The sequence below is a fragment of the Hipposideros armiger genome, unplaced genomic scaffold (genome assembly GCF_001890085.2).
Source record: "Hipposideros armiger isolate ML-2016 unplaced genomic scaffold, ASM189008v1 scaffold_206, whole genome shotgun sequence".
In the NCBI taxonomy this organism is placed as follows: Eukaryota; Metazoa; Chordata; class Mammalia; order Chiroptera; family Hipposideridae; genus Hipposideros; species Hipposideros armiger.
The window spans coordinates 412,527-426,645 of record NW_017731556.1 but is presented as its reverse complement, the minus strand read 5'-3'; the positions used below and the strand labels follow the sequence as shown (position 1 = coordinate 426,645).

At 36.4% G+C, this 14,119-nt stretch overlaps 1 protein-coding gene across 1 annotated transcript in view; it reads left to right on the top strand.

Annotated features, from left to right (window-relative positions):
- The window catches only part of UTRN (utrophin), a 498,335-nt gene that overhangs the window by 399,572 nt on the left and 84,644 nt on the right, over positions 1-14,119 (top strand). Inside the window, exon 57 of the mRNA XM_019653741.1 lies at positions 2,279-2,339. Within this exon, the coding sequence (XP_019509286.1) occupies positions 2,279-2,339 (61 nt within the window). The remainder of the gene's footprint in view (positions 1-2,278; positions 2,340-14,119) is intronic.

Below are 14,119 nucleotides of genomic sequence, written 5' to 3'. Positions count from 1 at the left end.
AACCATAGAGAGAACTGAAGTAGTACCATGTCTTCCAACTAAATTATATTTTCTGTTAATATTGTCATGGTTGGCAATCTGCTTTATCTCAATTCAAAGTCAGGCTTTTCTTTGACAGTCCTGAGAATCCCATTCAGTCATTTCCTGCCCTCCTGCCCTGCACCTCTGGTGCTCAAGCTCTCTCTCCCTCAGACTCCCTCCCTGGCCTTCTCTCCCTTCTGCCCTCCAGCCTTCCCTCCCCACCGCACCTGTTTCACACACCTGAGCCCTTAGGGTCTATCTTTGAGTGATTTATAGCCCTTCCTGGAATTTACTGTCTACTTGGGTGCCAAGATGGATTTGTAAAGTTTGGATACCATCAATGTTGATGAAGTAAATAGGTTTGCCGTCTACTCATTATTTCTTGGTATGAATTACTCCAGATTTCTTAAGCTTAATTTTATAGAATGTAAAGCTATGCACTAAGACCAAATTAAAGAGGAACTGAACAAGTAACTGAGACTCTATTTATCGTTCTGTTATAAGGATTAGTCGTTTGTTAATACTGAGGAAACCCTACACTTTCACCTAGCAACCGTTCTTTCATCATAAAAATCAAACTCATGTTCTTTAGGAAATGAAGCATTGTAAAAATTGTGAAACTCAAGTACATTTTATTGTCTAACACTGACAGTCAAAGAGGTGAAAATTGTTCAAATGAGAACATTGATTAAAATGAATGGAGAAGTGTAAACAAAATCGCAATTCATAAGTGTAATAATTGTGATCCCTTCTTGGAATCTTTCACTTTATTATATTTCTTGGACTTTAGTCATGGGTATAAAAGGAGCCTGTTTAGTCAGGCACGAATAAAAACTGACCTATTAGCCTGGTGCCAACACTGAAATGAGGTTGGCTCTAACGAGAAATTTACCATGCCTAGTTCCACATTTTCATCCCTTTTTTATACTTTCATGGACACAGCTGGAGGAGGGAGTACTCACATTTTTATGAAGAGAGGAAGAATTGTTGAATAAAAAAATTGCTGAACCTAGTGGTCAGAAATCCTGAGATTATGTCTGAGTTCAGCCATTTACTTACTGGGCAAGTTTCTTCACCTCTGAGTATTTAGTTCCTCATAGATGAAGTGGAACTTTAATATGTATCTTGGTGGCTTCCTTATCAATAGATATTTTCAAAAATGCTTTGCAACATTTAGAATGCTATATATTTGTAAGGTATTGATATGACATGAAATTCAGAAAAAAAGTCATTGGTGACAACTGGTTATATGAGTCTAGGGATAGTTGCAAAGTTTTATTTGAATTTGCTTGTTTACTAGTTTATTTAGAAAATTTTCTTTTTATTTATTTTTTTATTTTATTGTTATTTTTTTTATTATTAGTTTCAGGTGAACAGAACAATGCAATAGTTATCCTTTACACCCCTCACAAAGTAACAACCCCCCGACCCCCATCCTTAACAGCTCTAGATTCACATGTACAACTCTTCTTAAGTAAGTATTAAAATAATTGATTTAAGGTGGGAATAATATATTTTTATAAATAAGGAGTAGCTGGAATTGTAAAAAATAAGTACCTCAGTGAAACAAAACAAAATCTTAATCGTAGTAATGTCAAGTGGAAAAGTAGGAAATACTACATATTTTCTGTGCATTTCAGATGAAAATAAGTATTTGGTATTCTTCTATCCAGATAATTGCCTTGGTTCTTTACAATCCTTTGTCTATGTTTATTTTAATTTTCCCCTTTTTAAATTCATATAATCGAGTTTGTTTAAATACCTTCTGTTCTTAATAGTTATTCCTGTGAATATAAAGCAAAGTAAAGATGTTATTAGTGATCTGGAAAATTCAGTTGAGGAATCTAGTTTATAATCTGAATATATTAATTAATTTTGGTTTAAACTGAATCAAATTAATTTTTATTTTAACTTAACCAAAAAATACATACAGAGCATAGTTTCCAGGTAGCATAAGTTTTAAATTGTTTTGGTTACCAACAATAAAACTTGACTTTTTTTCAAAAGTACTTTTATCAACAGGTTCAATTAGTTAGAGGTGGCATTAGAAATTGAACCTGTCTTGTTTCTTTCCTTGCTTCGAATGAATTTTTAAAGTGACTCTTTGTTTGGCCTTGCAGATTTCATAATTATAGGAATCCAGCTGACACACCAGAGCAGCTCTCATTGACTTTGCTGTAAAACCTTCAGTTGTTTTGCATTAAGATGTAAAGCTTTGGGGTTAGCAGTTTCCAATAACCTCTCTTTGTTTCCTCAGCTTCAGTCCAGCTGCCATGGCAAAGATCCATTTCACATAATAAAGTGCCCTATTACATCAAGTAAGTTGATTTTAATTTTCCTTTATGACATCAAGAAAATAAAGTTATGTTGATGACTCAAGAGGCTTTTTCCCCTCTGTAACTTTTTAAAATGAAATTCATTCCTGTGACCTAAAGGAAATTGTATACCTATATATTTATATAGATAATACATATGGTTACTATTTGAAAGAAATTAGTTTAAAAGTCAGAATGATATTTGTAATTTATTAGGTTAGGGCTATAGGTGTGTTTAGCTGTTTTTTGTTTTGTATTTTTTTAAGCAGATACTAAAATATTGTGAGAAAAAAATTTCTAACTACTATTGACATACTGATGTTTCTCAAAAGGCACTGATTCTAAACCATTTTTATTTCTCCCAGAAAATTCTTTTCAAAATTGCTTGTACTGTTTTCATTTTAATTCACCAAAAAGAAAGTGTTTTCATAATGAAAAATTTTAACATTTTCAAGTCTTTCTTTGACTTATGGAAACTATCTGCAGTATTACTTTAGGCTTATCATCCTTGATTTTTGTTGTCAACTTGACAGCTCCTCCTTTTTGCATACTAAGTGTCTTCTTATTGTGTAACATTTAATAAATTTTGTATAATTTACACAGGGTCTGGGTAGGATTTTATCCTTGGCTTAGTCTATGTGTTATCACAGGACAAAATGGTAAAATACAACTTCTACAGTCCCTTGAGTTGTAAGTTAGCAAAGCTCTTGATTTACAACGTGGTAAAGTGATGAAGAGTCGTAGTTGACTAGTTCATGTGTGAGGAGAATGGCGTCATAATTGTGAGAAAAATGCTGACTTATTATCAAGAGACAGATGTGTCTCAGATTAGTTGTGTGACCTCAGGCAAGTCGGGTAAAGATCTCTGGGCCGAGTTTCCTTTATATATCCTTCCTAAAACAGCATGTGGTATCTCCAGAAATCATGCCAACACTAACAGTATACTCTTCCAGTATCCCCCTTGCTGAAAAATTTGTGTGTGAAGTCAGTGTTTACGGAAGAATATTTCCTAATGAAGGTTTTATTGTAGCCTCAGGGTAAAAAAATGATAAGTAAATTTGCCATAACACATAACAAATATAATGAGCAATATGTGTTACATTGTCTTAAGGGAATTTAATGCGCACTTTTATCAGTGTAGACTCTATAGTGTGCTGACTTATGATAAACTCAAGGATAAAGTAGCAAATCAGCTGATTGGTGTCAAAATTGTGTAAGCATGAATGGAAAGAAATCAGAGGCTGGCAAACTGACGTGTCTATTGAAAGAAGATGTGATACTCTGATCCAGATTTTCAACATCAGTTTATTTTACATTTTTATTCCTAATAATAATAATAATAATAATAATAATAGAGAATTTTAATTTACTGTGTGAATATTGACTTGAATATTACAGGGTTAGGCATGAATCTGATATACTGCAGTGGGCAAAATCATGGCTACACAAACATGACCACATCCTGGATGTGACTCTGTTAGGTCACATGAGGATGGAGGAAGCAGGCACAGCCCAGGGAAGGTAGGCAGCCTCTAGAAGCTGGCAGAGGCAAGGCAGTGGGACTCGCTCTTAGGCTTCCAGAGAAGAACACAGCCCTGACAACCTTGATTTTAGCCCAAGGCGATATTTATTTTGTGATAATTTGTTACAGCAGCAATAGAACACTAATACATATACTAATTAATACATGTACTTGCCTATCCATGCAAATTAATTGAAATTAATTAATTTACTGGTTTGACCTAGAATCCTATATCATCTGATTGTTTTAAAATGTAAATTGAATCCAATAATTGGCAGATTTTCATTTTTACTAAATAAAGGAAACGTTAAATCTCTTGCTTGATTATGGAATGCAATGGTTATCTATTTGCTTTGGCACTTTAGAAATGCTTCCTTAATTTTTTTGCCGTACTATTGAAAGGGATTTCTATATGTCCAGCGTGGTTATATATGACTGAAAATGACATGGTCTAAATCCGAATTTTACTAATTCAGAATTTTTATAGTTTTGGTAGGATCTAGCAGGATTGTATCCTTACTCAGTCTATGAGTTCTTAGAAGGCAGTCCAGTAGAATAAAAGCTAGTTTATTTGCCATCTCATTGGCTGGAATGTTATAACCAGCATTTTAAAATGTATCTATAATACAATGATGGCCAATATTTTTAATTATAACCTGTAGTATTGTAGTACCCTAAAATATCTTCAACATCATTAGTGAAAGACTGGATTTTCTTTACATGTAGTTTTAGTGTTAAATGTCTTTTAGGGTTTTCAAATATTTAGAAATCTGCCGATGTCCACAGAATAAGTTCTCTTATTTTCAGAAAGCTTGTTTTACCAAATTCTTTCATTACTGGCTCTGTTGTGCAACTTATCAGTTTGTTTTCTCATAAAGAAGGAACATCAATCTTGAGAGGGAGGATTATGTGAGCCAGTATTTTCATCCAGTTGTTATGAAAACAAAATTTAATTCCCAAATAAATTAATAAGCAAGTAAATGATGAATGGAAAGGCTTTTCATATACACTTCTTTTTGCATGGCTGTACAAGTTAGTAGACGAAAACTGTTAAATTTAGCAAAAATTTCAGGCAACTAGAGTTTCCTAGAGTATATTAGGATGTATTAACTTGACCAATAAGAAAATAATATTCAGGTGGAAATATTAGATATTTTCAATATTGAAGTATGCAGTTTTATATACTGTAATGTCAGAATATAGCAAGACAGTTTGGAGGAGAGTGGGATGGAATTTTTACTTCACATTTTAATTTTAGAGATTAGTTAAACATACTTTAATGGCTCCCAAATGCATTTCTTTCCTTCTAGATAATTCTTTATTAATACTTTGAAGTGCACTGCAGTGGTTCCATGACCAATTTGATTCTAGAAAATGAGAGAACATAGACCTGAACTGTTAAGAATACATGTAGTGTAAATCCCTCTATGTATATATCTTAAGTCGAAAGTCCTATCTTTAAATTACATTTGCTGCCTTGAAGGTAGACTTTCCAAAACCCATCTGGTTATTTTTTTTTTTTCTAGCATAGTCCAGCGACAGCTCATTCTTTTATGAGTTTAAGAAAATTTGAAATGCCTTTTGTTGCCTTCACAATATACAAAACTCTTACATAAAAGCTAGATCTTTCTTTGTGAATTTTTAGTCGTATGCCTGTGTTTTACAAAGTTGTTCATTTCCTCAACTAAAAGGTAACATCCAGGGAGTTTCACGTAGAAAGGGAATGATGAATAAAAGCTTTGGGTTGAACTTTCCTAATGCATCACATTAATCTTGTAAAGCTCACTGCTTCTCATTTTGTTTCAGAAAAAATAATAGTGATGATAATAATAATAAATAAAAATAGTCATAGAGGGTAATAATAATGGTCATTGTATAAATTATGTTTTGAATGCTCATTTGCCAGCCCTGTGCTAATGCTGTGTGTGGGTTCTCTGTTTCAATTCTCACGGTAGCCCAGTGAGGTGTAGGTACTGTCATGGCCCCCTTTTACAGGCAAGACTTAGACGATATGTACACACTTAGCCTGCTTGAGCTCACACGGCCAGTAAATGGAAGAGCCAGTAAATGCTGACACCCAGCAACTGACTGCAGCTCCTGAATTCTTGAGCGCTATGCCCTGCTGCCTCCTGTTCTCCAGCATTACTGAGGTAGAGTAGAAATTTTTAGTCCCATGGAAAATTTGGGTAGGATGAAAGATTATGTTTAGGAAGGAGCGATCAGGTGGAGGAAGTATGAGCAGACATCCTTTTATCTGTACTATAAACTGGTTGTCATTTATTATGCACCTACTGTGTGCCAGCATTGAGCGCAGAGCTGTCCAAGGATAAGGCCCATGCTTTCTCCAGGACCCCACACTGCCTTTTCTGTGGGCTCTCTCGAGGATAATTTCTGTAGGCTAACGTATGTTTAAGGAAATTGTGCACTGTGGCCTGATAATGGACAAAGGTGCTTTTCTATAGATAGGAAGGTGTTGGTCTCCACAGTCCTGCCAGGCAGAGGTTGACAGTTCTGAGTTGGGGAAATGAACGATGGCCTTCCATTTCCTCTCCGCCTTCATAGGGTCAGGAGATTTGTAATTCTGTCATGAAGCTGGCCTATAGGTCCCATGGGACTTTTAGCGTAAATGGTTGAACACGTGTCCAGCCCATTGGGAAGCCATACTGTTTCATAGAATTTAGTAAGGTGTAGTTAAGTAGTGTGCCTTTCTTCCCCTGCAGTGTCTCCTCTAAACCCCAGTGTGTGACTTTTCAGTAAGCCTTTGTCTTGTGCAAAGGATGATTCTGCTCTCGTGACAGGCTTCATGCTCACATCTTAAGACTTCAGCTCTGTTTTTCCCACAAGAACCTGAAGGGCAAACCTTAGCTCTTCATGGTATCCTGAGTGCAATCCCACACACAGCTCTAACATGAACACTTTAGTAATCGCTGATTATACAGACAATACATATCACATTCTCTAAAACCGACATTCCTTGGTATTACAAATGTATCAACTGGAATGAACTAGTCTGTATCTACAAACACCGCTGTCATGCATTCTCTGCCTTATTCTAGCTGCCCTTCCGAGCAGGCCTAAAGCAAGATTTTCCTCAATTTATTAGTTTCCTGTTCTGTTCATGTGTCCATTACGGATAACCCTGCAGTGGTACTCTTTCAGACTCCCTTCTCGCCCTAATCCATCAATTGCTGGAAAAAAAAAATTAAGTTTATAGTACATGAAATCTTGGAGGACAAGTAGCTATTCTTTATATTGGTCATGCTGTTCATTTGCGTGAACTGCATATACTTGTCTGGGTATATATGTACAGTCTACACTTGATCTTAGCCAAAAGGCCGAGCAGCGATTATGTGTACGATGCTTCGAGGAATGCTGGACCCTGCTTAGGTGATGCAGGGGAAATATTACTTTCCTAAACAGGAGCAGAGAGGAGTGACAGCAGTGGGAGATCCAAATATCAGGAAAGTCAAAGTTAACAAAGGAGTAGCTCAAGCAATAACAAAAAAGAAATGAACAGAAAGCATTTTCTTTTTAAAGATTACAGATAACTCATCCCAGAACAAACTAAATCCATAACAAAGATATAATTAACAATGAAAGATAAACCTAGTTCTCTCTCAAAGGCTTCCTACAGCAGGCTTCTCTCTTTTTTCCCTTAATCAAGATGAGGATTTTTCAGTTCCAGATTTTTACTGGAGATCTTGGGACATACTTTGAGTCTTTTTTTCCTGAAGTGGAGCTTGTGTTTTTGGATTTAATGATAAAGAAATCAATGATATAGAAGCCTAAGAGAATGTACTGGGGAGTCTATTTTTCTAAGAAATGGTCTGTTCCTCTATCTTTATTGAGAATAAATATTTAAAACTCAGTGGGCCAACTCTACTGATGAGGAGGTGAGAATGAAATTGCTTTCTGAAAGAATGTAAGCGTGTTGGGATCACTAAAACTCTCAGGCCTGGAGGCAGCCTCAAACAAACGAGCACACCTTGGCTAACTAGAAAACTAAGCAGCAGACAGCCTGCCCTGCGGCAGCCAGAATTTGGCAAACCATAACTAGGCAAATTCTAGTGTATTTACCAGTGTCCTGGTTTGTTGGGTTAATTTAGATGGACTTGACATTGCCTTAGAAAGATATTGTCTGGTTCAGAACGTAAGAAGATATCACCTTTCCTGACATTCATCTTTACGTTGCTGGGGCCAGAGTTATTATTACTGTGAACTGGAATTTTGATGTGAAATCTTCTAGATGACTCAGCTCCATGCATTATAATAAGATCATCACCTGTACAGTTTTATTTTTAGGGTCAGGGATGCAATTAACAAATGTCTCCCATAAGATAGAGGAAGGGTCACCGTGGGGCCATTAAGAGAGGAGAAAAGATATCTGTATGTTAATTTGTAAAGATTATATTTTTAACAGTCATTAAAATTAACAAAAGTACAGAAGTAATATTGATTAAATAAGTGAAATAACTAGAATATGTTTTTCTGTACTGATTATAAAGTGATATGATGTAGTAGAAGATTGAAAATAACCATATAGAAAAAATTGTATTTTCTCTTTTCAAATATATGAAAGAGATAGTCATTAAAGTTAAAAAAAAATGAAGTGATATAAATTAGCTTACAAAAAAAGAACTAAAAGGGTACAATGATAAATTGAACTCTGGTGGGAACATAATCCTGGGGTACACACCCACATGCAGGCTCCCAGGGCCGTGCAACAGCAGACTACCTGCAGGAGTGTTGACTGATGGTCTGATTCTCCTGAACTTGAGAACTTAGGGAGACATGGGGTAGAATTGGGTAGGGGTGGGGGACTCCCTTTGAGTTCTGGGTCCAAGTAGCGATATTACCAGGTTAGAGGCTCTCCTGGGTTTAATGAGTGTGTATGTACATGTTTATTCTTCCAGACCATCTTCCAGTGCCCCGAAACAAGCATCACCTATTCCTCCACTCACACCCAGGCACATCCATGTTGGGCATTGATTCCATCATTTGACTGAAAAGCAAACTAAACAAATCTTGTCTTATTGTTTTATGCAAGATGTTCTATCAACCATGCCTGGAATATTGACATTTGTATTTTGGGGTGTGCAGCCTCTGTTTCTATATAGCCCTTTACATGCTGTGTCTCTGCTCCTGAGTGTGAAGTTATTTTAAGTGCATTTTATCGTTAAATCCAACAGATTTGGAGTTTTCCACTGTTTACAGTCTTGTCTTCTGCCTTGTGTCTTCATTATAATGATAATTATAAATTCCATTATAATGGAATTTCTAAAGGAAGACAGTGTGCTTTTACAAATCTATTATCAAGTAGGATCGTATATCTTATTTGGACTTTGAACAGAAAGATTTTTTTTTCTTGAAATGTTGGCTTTCAACCTTTAAGTTTTCCCATAGATTTCTTCTTATGTTTTCAGAAGTATAACCTTGGATTTCCAGGTTTTAAAAGCATGGAGGATGGTAGAAAGTATTTGTGAAGTTTCAAAAAGTTACATATAACCTGAGGAATATATAAGTTTACTCCCACAGAGTTCCCTTATCTACTGCCCCCATGCCCTCCTCAGGGGCCCCCAACACACACACACACACACACACACACACAGAGTAAGAATCAACATTACTGATGGAAGTACTCCATATTCTTAATATATTCTGGTCTCTGGTGAAACAAAGATTGAGGGGATTATGAATTCCAAAATGAGAATGTCACCTCTTAGATCTTTAAGAAGATATTACTCTGATAAATTGTATCATCAGATTGCCAAAATTTGTTTTCACTCTTTATAATTTAGTCATCTGAATGCAAATTTGGTTATTTGGGAGCTCCTGCTTGATTGCTATATATAACTATTATAAGCATATGTAAAAGCCGTGTTTATAAGCAGAGCCTGCATTGTCAACTTCATTTCCTGGAGGTTGTAATTTTTTTGCACAGTATCTCTCAGCTTCTGCTGCACTGTAGAGTTTCCTTAAGACATTTATTGCCTCTTCCTTATTTCCCCCCACCCTGAGGGGAGGTCTAGTGAGAGGAAGACAGAGAAACAGCCATTCCATCTAGCAACATGAAGGTCATTGATAATTTTGAAAGGACTAGTTTGAGTGGAGGAGTGAAGTTGCAAAACCGATTAGAAGTGGACTGAGTAGTGAATGGGATAGGAGCATGTGCACTGCTGATTTGAGAATTTTGTCTGAAGAAGAGGAAAAGGGTGATTGCGAGCCGGAAATGCAGATTCCAGGTAGGGGTCTGCATGTGTTTCGGGATTGCAGATCTTTAAATATTTGTATTCTGAGAATAGTCTTATTGAGAGAGGGGTTGATAACAGAGCACACAAGTTTTTAGAAATCTCTGGAAAGAATTGGCCTTTGATTGGAGGGCAGAAAATCCCTGCATTAAAGGAGGAGAGAACACAATTGGCAGATGGAGAGAAGCTTATTGATTTGGTGGTGGGAAGATGAAGGAATTCTAATCTGGTGGGTTTTAGTTTTTCAGTGAAGTGTGAGATCAAGTTAAATGATACTAAGGCAGGGAGAGAACCTGACTGAGGTTTGGGAAAGAGAAGTTGGCAGTAAGTTGTTGTCTTGCAGTCTGGGAAAGCAAGTTTATTAGACAATGTAATGCAGTTGCCGGCAGTTGCACATTTGAGGTGTGAAGTCAGATACTTAGAGTAAAATCAGTCAATCTGTTGAGGGATTTTTCTCCAGCTGTATTCACGCACAACTGATCAGGTCCAGAGAAGGCAAGTAATTGAGCTGATCCATGCTTGAGTTTTGCTAGAAGGAGAGAGAAGCAAGGGAGATGAGGTTGTTTGTGATGATTGTAATGATGGATCATGGACTCAAATTTAGATAGAAAGATTCATCAGAAATATTTTAAAACCTCAATCATGCAAGTCTACTTCCACATTACGAACCCAGGCTTATCATCAGAGCATCTGGGTTCAAATCCAATTTCTACTACTTACTAATTATGTGACCTTGAGCAAGATATCTAAACACCCTCTGCCCTAGTTTTCTTCACCTGAAAAATGGGGACAATATTGGCACCTAACTCATAGGATTGTTATGCAGATTAAGTTTACGTATTGAAAGAGTTTAGAAGAGTACCTGGTACAAATTGAGCACTGAAATAATAGGCTATTACTATAATTAATATTATATATAGTTACCTACTGTGTGTTGTCTTTCACTATGCATAGCAAAGAAGAAATATTTCTTTCTGTGAGTGCCTCTTCCCAAAGCAATGTAGATATAGTTCTTTTCCCCACGTATGCATTTTTAATTAACTCATTCACCTTTAATTTCTTTCTCTTATATGCCTTTATAATTGCAGTTGAAATGGAATGATAAATGGCAAAATTCACAAAATCCAGTTTCAAGCATAAATTTGGATAGATAAGTAACAAGTGTTTTTGGCTAAGTGTCAGTTTTGGGACAAGCAGGATGCCTTCTCATCATCTGTTAAGTTTTCATGGAAAAAACAAGACCACTCTAATGAGAACAAATGGGTAAAAGCACCTTCCCCAAAGCAGTCTTTTGCCTAGAAATCAATATCTGGTCAATCTGTCAAAATTTAGGGCTGGCCGAGTGGCTCAGTTGGTTAAGAGCTCGCTCAAGAGTTGGAGCTCTTAGCAACAGCGGTTCGATTCCCGGCCCGAGCTGAGCAGCCACTGAGCTGCCAACAGATGGCAGGATGGCTCAGCTTAAAAAAACAAAAAAATTACATGTACTTTCTTACTGATTTATTGTCTCATTTATTGGGCAGTTTCATAACACAACATTTTTGTGTTCTCTTCATTGGTGTATAATCTTGTGTTTTGCTTCGTGTGACATATCAGAATACATTATGAATCATAATAGGCAGAAAGATATACTACTTGTTAGCCTTATTGGTTCATTTTCATTTAAGTCTACCTAATATAGGGACCACACATTATAACAACTGGGACACTTAACGGTAAAGGGATACTTTTAATAGTTATGTGGTACAGCAGGTATAAACTGGGACTGTCCCAGGTGTTGGAAGATAATTTTAAAAAGCAGGTAATGGAGATGTAATGCATAGCATGAGTATAGTCAACAATGCTGTATTACATACTTCAAAGTTGCTGAGAGACTAGATCTTAAATGGTCTTAGCACAAAAAAGAAATGATAATTACTTGATGTGATGGAGGTGTTAGCTCTGCTACAGTGTTAGTCATATTACAGTATATAAATGTATCCAGTTAACACCCTAAACTCACACAGTGTTTTGTATCAATTATATCTCAAAATATAGAAATTTAAATTTAATAAAATAAAAAATAGGTAAAACCTTGACTCATACAAATATAAAAAGAGCATGTGTCAAAGATTTGATTTAACCCACTAATAAATAAGTGAATGGGTAAGAAGTTAAAACAGGTTCTAAGAAGACTAGGCACAGTATCTTTATAGTCAAATAAGAGGTGCTAAAATGAATCAATCCATAGGCTCAGAGCTGACAAAATGGTCAATATCCACTGGACGATAATCAATTGCATTCCAGTGGATGCAATTTGCATTTCTATGGACAAAAAATCATTTGCATTATTAACATTTTCTTCAGTACGATGACTTTAAAATATCTCAAAGACAATTTAAACTTCACAGGATACTCACTAATTTTTTGTCCATATCAAAAGCCTTCACAATTTTCCCTGTACAAGCAAAAGTTGGGTACCCGAGTTATATGTCACAGATTCTCCCTATTGTTTGCTTCGTATGATTTTGGATTTAACTGTTCATTGCTGCTTTGTTAGATTTTTAATTATTTATTTTCTTCTTGAACAGATTCCTGTGTCTGTTCCCTCTTTAAAAGAGGATTTTTATAACACAGTTGCAGTTGTATTTGACAGTTTATCAAGCTGTACAGTATTAAGCCCTACTCTTCTTTCATAGTTTAGATTTACCAGAACCCAAACTGTTGTTATTTGTTGGGGGAGGGGTGTGGGGGTGGGGATGCTACTTTTGTTTTTGCCCAGTTGGGGAGGGCTGACGCTAGATGAGCTGAGCCATCTATCCGCAGCTGTTCAAATACTTGGAGCCTTTGGGTGGATTGTAGATTTTGCTTTAAACCGACCCAACCCCATTTAAAAGAAAGAAAATCCAACAACCAACTGCATCTACTACTTTTTTTTTTTTTAACTGTTGTTTGGTAAGCTGCACTTAGGCGTTTGTAACCAGAGGCTGTGTTTATTTTCAGCATTGGTGGTTCTGCCTAATGAATCAACTGGTATTGAATTCACAAAGGGGGATGCCAATTTCCCTCCCTCCATCTGTTTGCCAAATGTGTGTGTTCCCTCAGCTCCTACTAGTGGTTTCACTAAAGAGAGCTATTTTAGCAAGTTAGCAAGAGGTGTTTTCACTCTCAGGCCACTGCCTGACAGCACAGAGGTATTTTCACCTCACGGTTCCATAGGGGTTCTTTGCCAAAACACCACACTTGGGACTCTAGAGAAAGTGTATTTACATTTCTTGTGTAAGTATAAAGTCTGGCTCTGCATTACTCATAGCTTTAGTGCTGTTCTTGAGCTTTGGTTTGGTCCTTCACGATAGGATGTCTGTCTCTAGACTGTACTGTTGCCATGGAGATTGAAATTCCTCAAAAGAGGAAGACAGATCATGTGAATACTGACTTGTTAGGCTGTCTAAGACTGGGAGCCTATGATGAAATTATTTGAATTAGACTCTATCTCCAGCAAATTGTGCTTGAAGTCTTATTGACGGTATGGAGGCAGTTGTTTTATTAGTGAAATTTGGAGGTGTCTTTTTTACTTTATTGTTTTACTTTCAGTCATGCACTAGAAGCTTTTGAGGTCAGTGCTTCTCAGACTTGAATGTGCAGATGAATTACCTGGGATTTTGTTAAGATGAAGTTTCTGATTTGGTAGGAGTCCAAGATTCTGAATTTCTGTCAAGCTCTGGGCCACACAACCAGTAGTCAGAATTATACGTCAAACAACCTCAGTTTTTTCTCCGTGGTTTTTGGAGCAATACAGATAATAAAAGGGTAGAATGGGTATTCAGTAGCAGAGTATGAAGTTGAATTATTTGCCTCCGCATTGTTGTCATGAACCAGGTAAGAGGGCCAGACAGACCTTCACATTGTAGGTATGTTATTTTGTTTGAGATTTTGAAATTGCCAGGGTATTTTACATACCTAATTTCAAAGCTAAGCTTTAAATATTTTTCAAAGCAAATCATGAGTTATTTGGGGGTCTGTTAACCTGCGTATAC